This window comes from Ovis aries, chromosome 9 (assembly GCF_016772045.2).
Source record: "Ovis aries strain OAR_USU_Benz2616 breed Rambouillet chromosome 9, ARS-UI_Ramb_v3.0, whole genome shotgun sequence".
In the NCBI taxonomy this organism is placed as follows: Eukaryota; Metazoa; Chordata; class Mammalia; order Artiodactyla; family Bovidae; genus Ovis; species Ovis aries.
The window spans coordinates 33,697,747-33,710,521 of record NC_056062.1 but is presented as its reverse complement, the minus strand read 5'-3'; the positions used below and the strand labels follow the sequence as shown (position 1 = coordinate 33,710,521).

Sequence of the window (12,775 nt, the reverse complement as noted above, 5' to 3'; positions counted from 1 at the left end):
ACCAAAAACAGTTGATAATTATATGAGCAATTGAAAAAATGATCTTGTAGACACTGTTGATCAATAATAACTCTTCATGTTAACGACTGGAAAGCTCATAGCAAAATCAGTGGAATGGGAAAAATGAGTGCATATACTTATACGAAGAAAGGAAAAGATCTTTGGGGTCATTGACTGGGTAATGTAATTGATTAGGCCTATGATTAGAAATTCAACATCCAAAAAACAAAGATTATGGTATCCGGTCCCATCTCTTCATGGCAAACAGATGGGAAAACAATGGAAACAGTGAGAGACTTTATTTTCTTGGGCCCCATCACAGCAGATGGTGACTACAGCTGTGAAATTTAAAGACACTTGCTCTTTGGAAGAAAAATTATGATCAATCTAGATAGCATATTAAAAAGCAGAGACATGACTTGGCTGACAAAGATCTATCTTGTCAAAGCAATGGTTTTCCCTGTAGTCATGCATTTGAGAAGGAAATGGCAACCCACTCCAATGTTCTTGCCTGGAGGATCCCAGGGACAGAGGAGCCTAATGGGCTGCAGTCTGTGGGGTCGCACAGAGTCAGACACGACTGAAGCAACTTAGCAGCATCAGTAGCAGCAGTAGTCATGTATGGATGTGAGAGTTGGACTATAAAGAAAGCTGAGCACCAAAGAATCGGTGCTTTTGAACTGTGGTGTTGGCGAAGTCTCTTGTGAGTACCTTGGACTGCAAGGAGATCCCACCTGTCCATCCTAAAGGAGATCAGTCCTGAATCGTCATTGGAAGGACTGATGCTGAAGCTGAAATTCCAATACTTTGGCCACCTGATGCAAAAAGGCAACTCATTGGAAAAGACTCTGATGCTGGGAAAGATTGAAGGTGGAAAGAGAAGGGAACGACAGAGGTTGGGGTGGTTGGATGGCATTACCGACTCATTGGACATGAGTCTGAGCAAGCTTTGGGAGTTGGTGATGGACAGGGAGGCCTGGTGTGCTGCAGTCCATAGCGTCACAAAGAGTTGGACACGACTGAGTGACTGAACTGAACTGATGATTAGAACATAAATAAAAATAAGTAGAATTTAGACATGGCTTTTAGGAAAAAAAAAGTTTAAACTTCACTTTTGGGTAAAGAAAGCATAGATAATTAACCTTTTTATTTACATATGATAGATACATGTTTCCTTATAATAAATCTAAAGAATCATCTCAACTCTTCATATCATTAAAATTTTAAAAATGGAGGATTTCCTGGTGGCTCAGTGATAGAAAAAATCTGCCTGCCAATGCAGGAGACATGGGTTTGATCCCTGATCCAGAAATATCCCACATGCCTCAGACAGAGCCACTAACCTCAGGAGTTGCTACTACTGAACCCACGACCTGCAATTGCTGAATGCTGTGTGCCCGAGAGCCTGTGCTTCACAACAAGAGAAGGCATGGCAATGAGAAGACCATGTACCACAACTAGAGAGTAGCCCCCAGGTGCAACAACTAGAGAAAAGCCTGCACAGCCAGAAATTTAAATGAATAAAAATTTAAAAATGGGTTTCTAATTTGTATTATGCATAAACTAAGGAATCAAAATAGGTTTGACTTGGTCAGGCTGAAAAAGTGAGCAGTAGAATTTGGAGATCTTACATATTAATATTTCAGATGGGTAGAAAATTAGAACATACTAATGATTAAGCTATCTTCATCAGAAAAGACATGAACTGAATCTAAATTATAGAAATTAAATGAAAAGAAGCAATAATTCTACACAAACTCATAATAACTCACACCCACAGAATTAAACAGTAATTCTCAAAATTTTTCACTTAAATGTTGCCATAATAACATTAGGAATTCCAAAAATTTAGATTGGAACATACCATCTGCTGAAAATATTAATGTCTGAACAAGTACAGCTGTGAGCTCAATTAGTCACACAGTCATTAAAATGAAGCGTGCATAAAAAATGTACCCTTTCACGAATAAAAGCTAGTCTACTTAATTCACAGCAATGTTCTCTGCTGGGGATGCCGTTGTCCTAAGAGAAGGAGATGACCAAAAAATTGCCTGAGTCCAAGCATGCAGGCGGCAAGTATCACCCCAAAACTGCTTTCTCTGGCTGTTTTCTTGAGAATCTTGAAAACCACAGCCTTCTGCCCAGAAGCTGCATGGAAGTACACTTCATCTAAATATTGCTTCACAGAAACAAGGAAACATCTGTAAAATTAATAAGGCAGAGCAGACCTCTTGCTTCTGTTGACTTTTAAGATGTTCTATTTCCTTATAAACCTTTTAGATCTCACAAATATTCTGGTAAATACGAAACACTGAAAAAAGCTTGTTAATGGAAATTGCTTTTATCTGTTTCTCAGAGATCAGATCGGGTTGCTGAAGTTGAGTGCATACATGAGTTTGAAGTATATTTGAGTGTGTCATTCAATGAGAGCAACTTCAAAGAGTCTTCACACTTGTTTCAGGTGCTATCATAGTGTTAAATATTTCTTTCCTTTGAAAAAAGGTGTTTGTTGAGCTTGATATATTAAAAAAGTATTGCTGAGAATCCCTTCTTTGTGTTTTTTATATTTAGAATTGAATCATACTTGAATGATGTTTTGATAGCATCTATCCTCAATGAAATGAATAAGTTATTTCTTACTGCTCACATTTATCAAAATTTTATAATGCTGAAGGGTTACAAATAACAGCTTGTCATAAGCAACTTTTATAAAATTTGTGTAGGGTGGCAACTATTCATGTGAAGGAGGTTATATTAGAAAAAGTGATATGAAGGATTCTATGTCCTCATTCCCACATTTGATTCTTAATTTTTAATTAGCATAGAGTATGCATTAAATTACTATTATGCATCAAGCATTATTCTTACACAGAGGATATGTTGATGAATAGGAAGCAGCCCCAGTATTCAAGCATTCGTCATCTCTGTGGGTATCGATAAATGGGAATGACAATTATATTCTATAATCTTCTGAGACATTTCAGACACTATTCTGGAAAGACAAAAACAGGGCACATAAAGGAAATTTGGCTGGAGTTTCAGGGTAGGAAGGTTAGAAGAGACAGACTCTTTGCTATTCGCAAGAGCAGAATTAATTCTAAAGGAGGAGGAAGGTATGGGGGTTGGGTGGAGCATCCAGGGAAAGAAGATTAAGTTAAAGCCCTGTATAAACAGATTTGACACTGTTTGGCTTCTGCTATAGTTCTGTGTGATCCACACTGTACGTGGAAGAAGTGAGGAAGTGGGAGGATCCAGGGCATACTCTTTCCTTTGTGTCATATTAACGGATTGAAATTTCCAGTTAAGTTGCAGGAGATTTTTGTTAAGTATGGAGTAGGTGACATAGTCAGCTCTCTGTTTCTTAAGGGACTCCATGGCTGAATCACAGCGGATTTTTAGAACAGGTAGGTCAAACTCCTAGCCCCGAGACCAAACAGGAAGGAGATAAGTATTCTCCATAGGTGATGGGAGCCTGAATGTGGTGACTGATAGGAATTACAACAGATGGTCCTTGACTTGGCCCCGCCATGTATATTGGATCACTTAATTTGCAATGTCATTTGTTTTCAGTTCAATTCAGTTGTTTAGTCGTGTCTGACTCTTTGAGACCACATGGACTGCAGCATGCCAGGCTTCCCTGTCCATCACCAACTCCCAACTCATGTCCATCATGTCAGTGTTGCCATCCAACCATCTCATCCTCTGTCACCCTCTTCTTCTCTTGCCTTCAATCTTTCCCAGCATCAGAGTCTTTTCCAGTGAGACAGCTCTTTACATCAGGTGGCCAAAGTATTGGAGTTTCAGCTTTGGCATCAGTCCTTCCAATGAATATTCAGGACTGATTTCCTTTTGGATTGACTTGTTTGATCTTGCAGTCCAAGGGACTCTCAATAATCTTCTCCAACACCACAGCTCAAAAGCATCAATTCTTCATTCCCTTTAATTCTGAACAAAGCTTCACTTTTAATTAGTACTTCTATTGAAATCATTTAGCAGTAAGCTTTTTCATTAAGCCCCTTCTGTGTTCCAGGCTCAGCTCAGTGGTGAAGATAGACAGCTAAGCTCTGTAGCCACGGTCATGGCCTTTGTAGAAACTAAGGCTTGAGAGCGATGGTAATTTCAGCCAGAGCAGTAAAGGTGGCCAAGTGCTGTGAATGTGTCAGAAAAATTCAGCTTAAAAATTTATTTATTTATTTATTTATTTTTGATGGTACTGACTCTTTATTGCTGTGCAGGTTACTCTCTGCAGCTTTGATGTGCAGACCTCTCACTATGTTGGCATATCTTGTTGTGGAGCAGTAGCCATGGCCCCCTGGCTCTAGAGCACAGACTCAGCAGTTGTGATGCTTGGGCTTAGTTGCTCCACAACATGCGGGATCTTCTTGGATCAGATATATATGTAAAGTTCATCTAAGAGGAATTGTGCTTGTTTTTGGTGGTGGGAGACTTAATATGGTATCTATTTGGAGGTTTTGTGTTCTTTTTGATTGGTTTAATTATTTACGATGAACAAGTATTAATTTTCCAGCAAATTTTTTTCAAAAAACGATAAAATGAGAGCAAATCATTAAGAAACTAAAATAACATAGATATCAGAATTGTTTCAAAACTATTTCTACAATTGTTCACTCTTTGGCACTGTAATTACCTGAAAGAAATCTGTAGTCTCTTATGACACAGAAATGAGCAGCTTCTCAGTTACGAATGACCAGAGAGTGATGTCCCATCAGACCAGTCTTCTTAGTATAGATTCAGCTCTTAATGGACCATTGTGAAGCCATAACTCTGACGGCTTCACAATGGTGAAGCCATTCACAACTCTAGTCTTGCTTTCAGTAATTCTGGTTGCTGAAACAATTGGACAAATATCATCTTTATTCCATCTCTAGGGCCTTTAGGGGCCAGATAACTAATCTTCATAAACATTAATACTTAAGCTGCTCAAAAGCCAATAAACAGTACAGGTTGGTGGAAAGGAAAGTTTTCTTTATTTTGGATGATGGCAACCGGTGGGGAGTGTAGACTCCTGTCCAAAGGAGTCCTCCCCTCTCACCCTTGACAATCGGGGGCAGGGGCTTCATAGATGGAGGCAGGAGGCTACAAGCAGAAACAGCAGTCAGCTCTAACAATTATCTTAAAATTGGCCATCAGTGGTCTGACCAACATTGTCTTGATTGCTTTAGGTGCAGTTAATCTTCAGTTCTAGGGTCAGTTGGTTTCCATTTCCCTGAGGCCATTTCTTGAAACTGTAGCAGCGTATGTCAGTCTGGTCATCTTGTAGTTAACTTCTTCCACTTGGTGGGGGTTTCAGTATCTATAAGACAGTTCATAGGATACAGCTCAGAATATGATCTATAACCCTTGAGAAGGAACTAAATAAAGGTCCTTGACTGTGCTTAATGACTACATTATTATTATTTGATCTCCTTTGACCATTTTCCTTTGTTTCTGCATGTTCTCACTTCTCTGATTAAACTTATTCTTTGCCTAAAGTTTTTCCACAGATGAAAGGCAGGCAAAAGACATGGAGGGAAGGACCATAGGGTTCTGCTCCATTTCATACTGGTGGGCCAGAAATTGTGTCCTTAGGGTTATGCACCCAAGGTAAGCAGCTCACCACTGCCCCTGTTCATGGCAGCTAAGTCTTCTAAGGACATGCTCTAAACCTCTGTGAACTCTACAAATCAAACCCAGGAAGTGAAAACACAGATGTAGTAAAAAGTATCTGTTTTTATTTTCCTGTATGCGTCATTAAAAAAGGTACAGTTTTATTAGTAGTACATTAATGAACTTAAAGAACAAAGTGACAATTTGTTGTCACAGGTATTAATTTACATTTTACAAACATCCACCAAAACAATTAAAAATGAAATAAATATATTTACATTTCATACTTCTGGTATTCTCATTGCATTTTAATATGTATAAAATATATAACATTTATAGTATTCTATTCATCTTTAAAAGCAACTTCAAATGTGCAAAGAAGTGAATTATAATTTTAAAGTATTAGGCAATAAAAGTAAATCATAAACAAGAGTTTTAGAGGAATGAATAAAGTAATTCCTTATGGAGAGTCATCAGGACAGCAGTGTTAAGCATGTGTTAATATTATAGAACATTATCACTTACCTTAAAGAGCTACGCACAAGATCTTCCTTGTGCTTTTAAAGCTTCTCCACATTGCTGATTTCTAGCAGTAATTCTACATCTGTGTTAGGATGAATACTTTTTCACAGTAATAAATCAAGCATTTCTCAAACCCAGCATTCCATGTAAACAAAGTTTATGACAAGTTTTGTTTTTGAAAATGAGGGAAACCTCTAACTTTAATGTTCCCAAAGGAAAGTCTCTCTGCTGACATAGTAAATATGGGGTTGGCATTTATTTTCAAAGACTTGTTTCTTCTTGCTGAATGGGTTTTGTGATCAAAGGCTTTAAAACTCTAGGTTGGTGCATGCCTGAAAAATGGGCAAGAATGACACTCTTATTATTTTCCCTTAAAAATAGTGTTGGATGGTAAATGCTGGGGTACACATTACACTTACATTATCTATTAAAGTAGCTTTGAAATAAACACTTGTTGCAATATAACAAATTACAAATGTCCCTGCTTTAATATACTTCAGCTTAAATGAACTGTGATTCTTTATGAGGCAATATACATTGTTATAGTAGTTAGCAAAGAGGTCAAATGATATTTGAACTCCTTTCTCTGACCCAAGTATATATAATGTAATGTTGCCTTTGAGCTTATACAATGTATACCATCATGAACTTTAGCATGTATTTATATACATACATATGTATACATATACGTATATATATATGTATATTGTGTATGTACACACACACACACATACACACATATACCAAGGCACTGGAGAGATTAACACATAATTAAGCATTCTGCTGTTAAAATGGCTCTAGTATAAACTAGGATTTAAGGAGAAAATCTCATGCATCTAAACCTAAATTACATGAGAAGTAGAGATTAATCTGAATATTTTTGTTTATTTCTAAGCTTTCTCATTCAAGTAGTCCAAGTTATAACAAATTTCAGTGTCTAATCATTGCACAGTGAAAAAATATGTTAAATGTTATTTGCTAACTGAGGAAAATCAAAGTAATATTTTTGTAATAGGTGGCTTATCTACTAGTCATGTTAAGTAGCAATTTAGGCCTGTGGATTTTGTTTTTCAGTAGTATCAAAAATAAACTCAACATGGTTTTATCATAAATTTTAATTTAGCCTATAATTTACAATGTAAATTTAAAGTATATTAATATATTTATTTGAAATATATTCTTCTATAGAATTTGTGATTAGCATTTTATTATATATACATGTGTGTGTGTGTGCGCGTGTCATACAAGGAGACATATACCCACATGTATCTCATTGTGCGCCTTTTCCTTTACATACACATAAGCACAGCCTAGAAGAGCTTTATGACATACAAAAAGGGTTTTTAATTGAATTGCTTTTTTTTGTATTTTTTTGAATGGAGTTTTTACAAAATCTGACGTTTTCAAATGATTATGTTATACTTGTAGAAAGCTTCAAAACTTTCTCTTTCTTTAGGTTGAGTAGCCCATTTCTTATTGCCTGCGGCCCGACTGATCATCACATTATGGACACACGGACGTCACCCCAATATGGGGCAGGCTAACACACACTCAAGGTGGTGACAGAGGTCTTGTGGTGAGCTGGCTGCTCTGCTCAGATCCTGATGCAGGGGCCCATCTCTCCACACCCCGCCCCCTTGGGCTGGTGGCCTCCTGAAGTCTGTCTTTGGTGGCTTCTGATTTTAGAATGACTGTTGTATCTGATCAAAAAACAGTGAGCCATAATGCCATAGTCATATCCCCATTATGCTATGTTAGTCGCTCAGTTATATCTGACTTTTTTGCAACCCTCTGGGCTATATAGCCTGCCCGGCTCCTCTATCCATGGAATTCTCCCAGCAAGAATACTGCTTGCCATTCCTTTCTCCAGGGGATCTTCCTGATCCAGGGATGGAACACTGCAGGCAGATTCTTACCTCCTGAGCCACCATATTCCTGTTATGAAAATGTATTCAGTTAGATGGTCAAAATAACTATGTTAGAACTGTATTTTGTCCAGTTTGCCCTAGTTCTTTTTAAAAGGACACCTAGATCAAACTGAGCACTTACTCAGCTACAGTCCTGAAACTTCACTTCTTTTCAATTTAATGTGCTTAAGAGTTGGTCAGATACAGAGTGAATTAATAATTTATAATGATTATGGAAATAGCTTAATGTTCATTTTTAATTATAATGTTCATGTGTCCTTTTTACAAATAATGTTTCCTTCTTGAGAGATTTTTTTCCTTCTTTTTAAAATTAGTCCACCTTATTATATATTTGGTCATCTTCACAAGGAAGTATGCAACAAGTGTGACTGAGTGGGGGAACATGTGTACTAATATAAAAGTAATTTTTTCTTGATAGAGAGCTGGTTGTTTAAAAGAAGATCTCAGCACAGCTGTGGTATAGGACAGACAATGTTATACAAACATCTGGGATCTGAGCTGTGTGCACTTCAGGGCTTTCAAATCTCCAACCCCTTTATACCTACATTCCTAGGACAAGATGCCTCCAATAATTCATAACTTGGCATTGCATGACTGCTTTTTATGACATGATAAGGTAGAAGTTTTAACTTGTATTTTCATATCTTACCTTATTCTCTCATATGCTCTAACTAAAATGGAATGATGTTATTTACCCAACAAAAGTAATAGATTTGAGAATACTTCCTGGGGACATTTCCAATCAGGATTAACTCCAGCTCCAGGTGAGGTTAGGAATACAAGAAGGAACTGTCTCTTACACCACATGAATTGATATTTTCTCTATGAAAGGTTTTCGGGTCACTGAAAATTTATGAAATTTTAATTTAATAATAAATTTCAGGTAAAATAGAAATCTCCATAAATGAAGGAAAGGACAAGAGGTTCATGGATGTTTCCTTCATTCCTCACTAAATTAACACATTTTGGCATCTTTGAAGGAACACTGGCTGTGAATAACACATTTGGTGTCAGTGACCCCAGGAAGAAATATTCCATTTCATATCGTGTCTATTGTAGGTCAAATGCAACGATCTTTTTGAAATTCTCAGCAATGATTTACAACAGCATACACATATTGGGGTGCCACTGTCAAGTCATGGGGTGAAGCTATAAGCAGAGATCCACACCAGTGAGCTGAGGTGCTCTCTTCTTGGACAAGGGTCTTCACTCTGGTCTCGGGGCCTCTGCCTCCTTCTGTTGCTCCTCACATAATAGCAGGGCACTGGTTCCTGAGCAGGCCCTTCATGCATTTGTCATACAAAATAGTCTAAAATACAGACGTGACTGTTTAATGGGTGTTTTATTTATAGGTAGCTTACAATTTTTATATTATTTACACACTCGAGTCATTCATCGGTTCATCTTCCCTTTCAGTGAAAGCAACACAGCGGTCCTGACCCAACGAGGAAGAGCAAGTCATCCCGCTCATTTAGGACAATCCCCCGAGGCCGTCGAACAGAATGCTTTGGGGATCCGTCTGATCTTCTCCACTCAGATTTCCACTTGGCTTCCCTGCTAACTTGGGGATGTGATGGCTTCTCCACTGTCTGCGGCGATGAGTAAGGTCGTTCTGTTTACAAGTCAAGATGAGAGGGAGGCCGAGCTCAGATTGTCAGGTCATATACTTGGCTTTGCTCACTACTCCGGAGCTGGAAGCCGCAGAGGCAGCAGCCTGACTGCCTAGAAACAGAGGGTCCAAACAAGCCACTTTGGCAGCGAAGAAGGAATGAATGCAGTGGAGGACAGCAAAGAGATTCGAAAACTCCAGCTCCTGAAAGGGACAGAGAGATGAGTCACACAAAATAAAAATCAATTTCCTTGAGATAAATGAAACATAACCATACTACTAGATAATAGCTAGACCTTCTCTTTAAAGTGCAATAAACTTAACTAGAATCAAAGATATCTAACCTATGGAAACTGTTGGCGCTTTTGTTCCGTATGTTAATTTTAAATGAAGATTTACTTCAAAATACAGTGCTCCATGAGCTGGAAGGACTTAACATGATTATCACCCAGGAGAGTCTTTTCAACATTGATCAACGCTGCACAGAAATACACTTGGCAAGATTAAAATTTTACTCTTGATAAAGTGTAAACAAAGAGAAGCGGTAGATTTAAAAGTACTTTTATCTCTTTAGAGACAATTCAAATGAAGAATTTGGATTAGAATGATTAACAAGTACTCTTCACTATTCTCTAGAATCAGTTGCTATTTGCTGTTGGACAATGAATATGAAATACTGAAAGCAAGGGATATGAGTGTTTCCGATGCTATAAGCCAAACGGTTCACTTCTAAAATATAATGTGTGCACTCATTTTAAATTTAATTAGTTTTCATTATCATACTTGGTTGTTAAATCAATGCATCTATTCAGTGTAGGCGAGATAGCTATGCGGTCCAAGTAATTCCCTTCATGACACTGGGAGTTCTTAGTTTCCATTGCTAAGTATTAAAACACCAGAGCTCTGGTTTAAGTATTTTAAATTCCTAAAATCACTCCACCTAAATTGATTTTAGTGTCTCGGCCATTATGATTTCGGGAGCCTTATTTTTAGTGACCTGCCTCATCTCACTGTGAGGCGTTCCTGGTCACACAGCAGGTTTTCTCTGGCCACAATTCAGTCCACAAAAGAGCCCCTTCATTCTCTGTGAAGCCAGCTCATTTTACACGCGGGTTTTGAATGCGTTCAGTGTCAACTTGTATAAAAGTGTAAAAAGGTGGGACGGCTTTGGAAAACATGAGGTGTGCTTTCGGTACTCTTGGTAAAAGGGAGAATACTGTTGAATGATGCAACTGGGTAAAAATACAAGTAACTTTTTCTCAAAAATATATTTGCTGCATCTCTGTTAAGCTGGAGATTATAGCTTGGTTGTCAGAAAAATAAATAGCCTAAATATGAAGACATTTCAGAATGATTAATATTTTCATACCTTGTCAAGAATATGTCAATGATTTGATGTAGTTGGCACTTTAAAATGTTCACACTTATTGTCAGCTGTGGGATGGGCAAGAAATTAAAGGCAATCAGAACAAAAAGCAGAGGGCAGAGATGTGCTTAAGTTTAGCCTTTGATTCCAACATCAACTCATCTTTCCTCAGATCAGTGGTCACCTTTTGCCATCACATCTACTCCTAAGGCTTTGATCTGCATTGCTATATATACAAGTAACACTCTTTTCCTCATTTCCAATGTAAATTCTAGACTTTCAGGTCCACCTATCTACTGAGCATCCAAAGATGATGTCCATCGAGCCATTTACCATCTCCTTGGAACAAAGCTCATCTGGAGCCCATGGATCTTGCTAAGCATAACTCTCCTCAAAATGTAGTCATTCACTCAATGAATATTTATTGAGGGTTTACTATTCATCTGGTCTTTTCTTTGTTGAAAAGACAGAGTAATAAGCAATGCAGGCATAAAAAATGTCCTCCTGGGAGTTACAGTCTCGAGCAGGATACAACATGGAAAAGCATAAACAAGTTAATATTTTTGGATGTAGTGATAAGTACAGTCAAGAAAATAAAGCATGGACAAGAACAGAGTGTAGGAGTGGCTGTGGGATGGGAAATCCATGTTTTCATGAAGGCAAAACCTCAAGAGATAAAAGAGTAAACCATCTGGATGTTTGTGAGAGAAACACTGGAGGCAGAAGTCAATTTCAGAGGCCCTGAGATGGAGATATTCTAGGAGAGTTTGAGGAAAAGCCAGGGGCTGTTGGCACTGGGATGGAATGAACTGAGTGAATAATGGAGGCATCCCAGGCAGCTCAGTGGTAAAGAATCCACTTGCCAATGCAGGAGACACAGGAGATGTGGGTTCGATCCCTGGGTGGGGAAGATCCCGGGGAGAAGGGAATGGCAACTTGCTCCAGTATTCTTCTTGCCTGGGAAATCCCATGGACTTAGGAGCCTGGTGGGCTACAGCCCATGGGGTCACAAAAGAGTCAGATACAACTTAGTAACTAACTAAACAACAACAATAGGTCAAGAAATGAGGTCAAGGAATAACTCAGGGCATTCCAGCCCTTTATGAGCTTTACTCCAATTGACACAGAAAGCCACTGGAGATTTCTGGGCACAGAGAGACAAGAATTGGTATTAAGTCTTAAAATGATAATTCGGGCTACACTGTTGATAAACTCTGTGGGAATATGATTGAAAGAAAGAAACGAAGTTGTAAAGGTTTTCAACTAAAAAATGTGTGGGATTGAAAGTAAACTCGAGTCAAGGACAATTTCAAGTTATTTGATTGAATAACTGAGGAAGGATTTGCAAATTATCTGGTGAGGGCTTAATATCCAAAAGTGTAAAGAATTCATATAACTCAACAGCAAAAAACACAACACACTCTGATTAAAAAATGGGCAGAAGATATGAATAGACATTTCTCTCAAAGAAGATGTGTAGATGGCCAGCAGGTACACGAAAGGATGATCAGCATCATCAGAAATGATCAGCATCAGTGACATCAGAGACATGCAAGCCAAGCCCACAATGAGATACTACTGCACAGCTGTTGCAACTGGTTTCACCAACTCAGGTAGCCGCTGTCTTACAAAAATTGCTGCCAACTGTTTTCAGTACATACTTCAGTGAATAAGGTCTGTGTCATGTTGAGTACTGACAAACACTGCAAATGGGCTTTACTAGGGTAATTACCATTTTCATAA

General features: G+C 38.2%; 1 protein-coding gene across 2 annotated transcripts in view; it reads right to left on the bottom strand.

Annotated features, from left to right (window-relative positions):
* Positions 1–5,712: 5,712 nt before the first annotated feature.
* The window catches only part of SNTG1 (syntrophin gamma 1), a 408,779-nt gene continuing 401,716 nt past the window's right edge, over positions 5,713–12,775 (bottom strand). The window contains exons 19-20 of one of the 2 annotated variants that reach the window (XM_060393389.1): positions 11,036–11,100; positions 5,713–9,870 (exon numbers count right to left, since the gene is read on the bottom strand). In XM_060393389.1, the coding sequence (XP_060249372.1) occupies positions 9,780–9,870; positions 11,036–11,100 (156 nt within the window). In that variant the 3' untranslated portion in view covers positions 5,713–9,779. The remainder of the gene's footprint in view (positions 9,871–11,035; positions 11,101–12,775) is intronic. The other variant, XM_027973279.3, reaches the window with a different exon arrangement.